General features: G+C 51.2%; 1 protein-coding gene across 1 annotated transcript in view; it reads left to right on the top strand.

Annotated features, from left to right (window-relative positions):
• Window positions 1-158: 158 nt before the first annotated feature.
• Eif4ebp1 (eukaryotic translation initiation factor 4E binding protein 1) overlaps window positions 159-3,214 on the top strand; it is a 21,380-nt gene continuing 18,324 nt past the window's right edge. Inside the window, exons 1-3 of the mRNA XM_010605155.1 lie at window positions 159-163; window positions 818-991; window positions 1,880-1,947. Coding sequence (XP_010603457.1) covers window positions 159-163; window positions 818-991; window positions 1,880-1,947 — 247 coding nt within the window. The remainder of the gene's footprint in view (window positions 164-817; window positions 992-1,879; window positions 1,948-3,214) is intronic.

Here is a 3,214-nt window from a genome sequence, read left to right as displayed (position 1 = left end):
TTAGTAATCTGGGAAGCTGAGGTAGGAGGACCACAAGCTTAGGCCCAGCCTGGGCAATTTAGGGACTACACCTGGCACGAATATGACTTGTTTCCTATTAGATCAATATGAGCTAAGTAGCTATACTTTAATCATACAGGTTGATTACAGTTCGACCCATGTCGTACCCACACTGTGACTTTGCTGTATGCATTTCCCATGACAAAAGGCCTGAATGGCCACCCACTGGAGATCTCTCAATAAGCCTCCTATTTTTAACCTTCTCTGTTCTTTGAAATTATTTCTTCAATTTCGGGGGACACAAACTCAGGATATCTGATATCTAACAGGTTGGCAGTTCTATTTCTTCTACATCACCTGCAACCTCTGCTGTTTCCCCTCGAGGCCAGGTCTTTCTCTGTAGACCAGGTGGGCCTGGAACTCGCAGTCTCCTTCCTCAGCCTCCCAAGTGGTGAGATCATAGGTGTGTGCCCCTGTGTCTGTATCTCTACTACTTCCTCCACAAGCTTTCACATCGGAAGGCGTCTCCCAGGTTAGCCCTGCTCTGCTCTCCACTCCCAGGCACGAGAAGTCCCCATTACGTCCTCTCGGGACATTATTAGTGAGTTCTGCTACACTTACACCCCGTCCTCTACTAGTCTCTTGAGTGTTAGCTCTTCAAAGGACCTCTAAATTCCCTGGGACATAGACTGTCTTAGGTGTCACAATGAAAAGAAGCCACGCCATGAAATTCATGCTTCTGCCAACAAGAGAAATAGTCTTTATCCTGCATGTCTGTGCACACAGTGATTTGAACACACAGGAATTAATCCTGCAGTCTTCTGCCCTTTTCCTCTTTCCCATCTTCCATTCTACCCGGGTTCCAACACTGCCATAGTAACCAACAGTCACAGAGCACACACGTGTTCTCTTCATCGAGGAGACTCACAACTCAGAAGCATTCCTCACATTACCGGTTCACGACTGAAGACTTTCAGAGCTTATCTAGCAGGTAGGCAGCCATCTGGGCAGGGCACTGAAGCCTGGCACTGTGTGTGGTTCTGTACCACTATCTAATAGCCAGAGCCTCATGGGAAAAGGTAGGCTAATTATGCCATTAGCTGTGGGATGGTGACCCTGCAAACGGATATAAGCTTTCTGGAAAGCAATTTGGTATGGACTCTCCTAAGTCTCCAGCATACTGTATGTATGAACTTACATCCAAAGGTCCCACAACAGAAATACAGTGCAGACAGGGCCTGAAATTAATGGGCACAAGAAAGGGTTCCCCCACATGCCTACTACTTCTTCTCTTTTGTGTTCTTTGGTTTTGTTTTGCGCCCAGGGCTCCCTACACGGTCTAGACAGGCCTGAATTTAAATCGTCCTTCCCCAGCCCCTGGAGAGCTGAGATTATAGGCCTGGGCCACCATGCCTGCCTCCCTTCTACTTCCTCCATAACGTGGCCCATCCAAGGCCTCGTCCCAGGAGGTGACTCCTGGTCTCCTGCCCACTCCCAGCCTGCAGGCATGGGGGGCCCTTCTAAGGCCTCTCGTGACATTATCTGTAAGCTCTTCTGCTGCATGTACACCCTGGCCTCTACCACTCACTTGATTTGTATCTCCTCTAAGAGGCTGTGAATTCCCTGAGGACATAGGTCATCTTAGACTCCAAAATAAAACAGGGAAGCGATTCCCCTGTCTTTCACGCTTCTGCCAACAAAGGAGGTGTTCTTTAGCCAGAATGGTAAGTGTACAGCACACTTCAGCAGAAAGTGAATACACCCACTGCTCCGTTGCCCCCTTTCCTTTCTTTCCTGTCTCCCATCATGAGTTGGTTCTGATATTGCCTTGGCAATCTCCAGTCACGGAGCACAGACTCATGTTTTCTCCTGGCCACAGAGATTCAACCCCAGACCGATTTCTCACGTCTTTTCGTCAGGACCCAGGATTGAGAGTTTCTCTTTCAGGTGAGCAGCCACCAGGGAAGGTGGATATTAGGAGAATGTGTGTGTTGTGTGTTTGTGTGTGTGTGTCTGTGTGGTGTGTGCGTGTCTGTGTGGTGTGTGTCTGTGTGGTGTGTATGTGTGTGTGTCTGTGTGGTGTGTGTCTGTGTGTGGTGTCTGTGTGTGTGTGTCTGTGCGGTGTGTGTCTGTGTGTGTGTGTGTGGTGTGTGTCTGTGTGTGTGTGTGGTGTGTGTGTCTGTGCAGTGTGTGTGTCTGTGTGTGGTGTGTGTGTGTGTGTGTGTCTGTGTCTGCCAGAGCAAAAATCTGATGATCCCATCATTTTCGGAACCTCAGCTGGACAAGCCCCACCATCAGTGACAAAGGGTTAAGCAGAGCAGCGCTATCTAACAGAAACACATATTTTGCTGGGTGACTGAACCCAGGGCCTGGTACTTGCTAAGCAAGTACTTTATCACTGAGCTATATTTCTAGCCCAAAATATAATACACCTGTAACCCTACTCTGGGAGGCTGAGGCAGGAGGGCTGCAAGTTCAGCTTTGACCGCACAAGACAATGAGACCCTGCCTCAAAATTTAAAAATGGGCTGGGGATGTAATTCAGTGTGAATGTGAAGGCCCCGGGTTCAATCCCCAGTCTCCTTACTCAGTGTGAGGCGATTTGCCTAGTGTGTTGCAGGTCCTGGGTGACCCCTGGCACCAGAAAGATCTCTGTGTCCTATCTCGTAAAGATCTTTTAACAACCTGACCCCCAATTCCCTTTTCAGTTTTCTCCTCTCCCACTGGTGTAAACTTTTCTAACCCAACCGGCCTCTTCGTCCTTTCTGCATATTTCCTTCCCATCGCGGACCTCTCCAGGTCAGTCCCTCTCTCAGGCGTGCCCACTGGACGCACTGGGCACAGGGCCGAACGTGGGACCCCAGCCCACCTCCCGGCCCTCCCCGCTCCTCCGTAGCGCTAGCCAGCACCCGGCGTGGTCCCCACCGTCCCATCCTCCTCCAAGGCCGGACGAGCACTGTTGGGCCATTTCCTCATCTCTGGCCACGTCGTGGTGAAAGCTGAAGAACACGCACGAAGCGACGGAGGGGTCAGTTCCTACTTCTCATCCGAGGACCTAAGGCACAGAGCTGGGGACCTGGGAGTCACCTCTAGCTGGGTGTCCTTCCTGGGCGCCAGCTCGGCCGGGTTCCGCTAAGGATGCGTTCACCTGGATGAGCTGCAGACCCGACCGCCGCCCTCTGATCGCAGAGACTAGAGAGCCGGGGGGCGGGGT

The sequence above is a fragment of the Fukomys damarensis genome, unplaced genomic scaffold (genome assembly GCF_012274545.1).
Source record: "Fukomys damarensis isolate Sample0158 unplaced genomic scaffold, DMR_v1.0_HiC HiC_scaffold_18, whole genome shotgun sequence".
Taxonomy (NCBI): Eukaryota; Metazoa; Chordata; class Mammalia; order Rodentia; family Bathyergidae; genus Fukomys; species Fukomys damarensis.
Note: the sequence above shows the minus strand (reverse complement) of the source record. Positions and strands in the feature narration are given on the sequence as shown.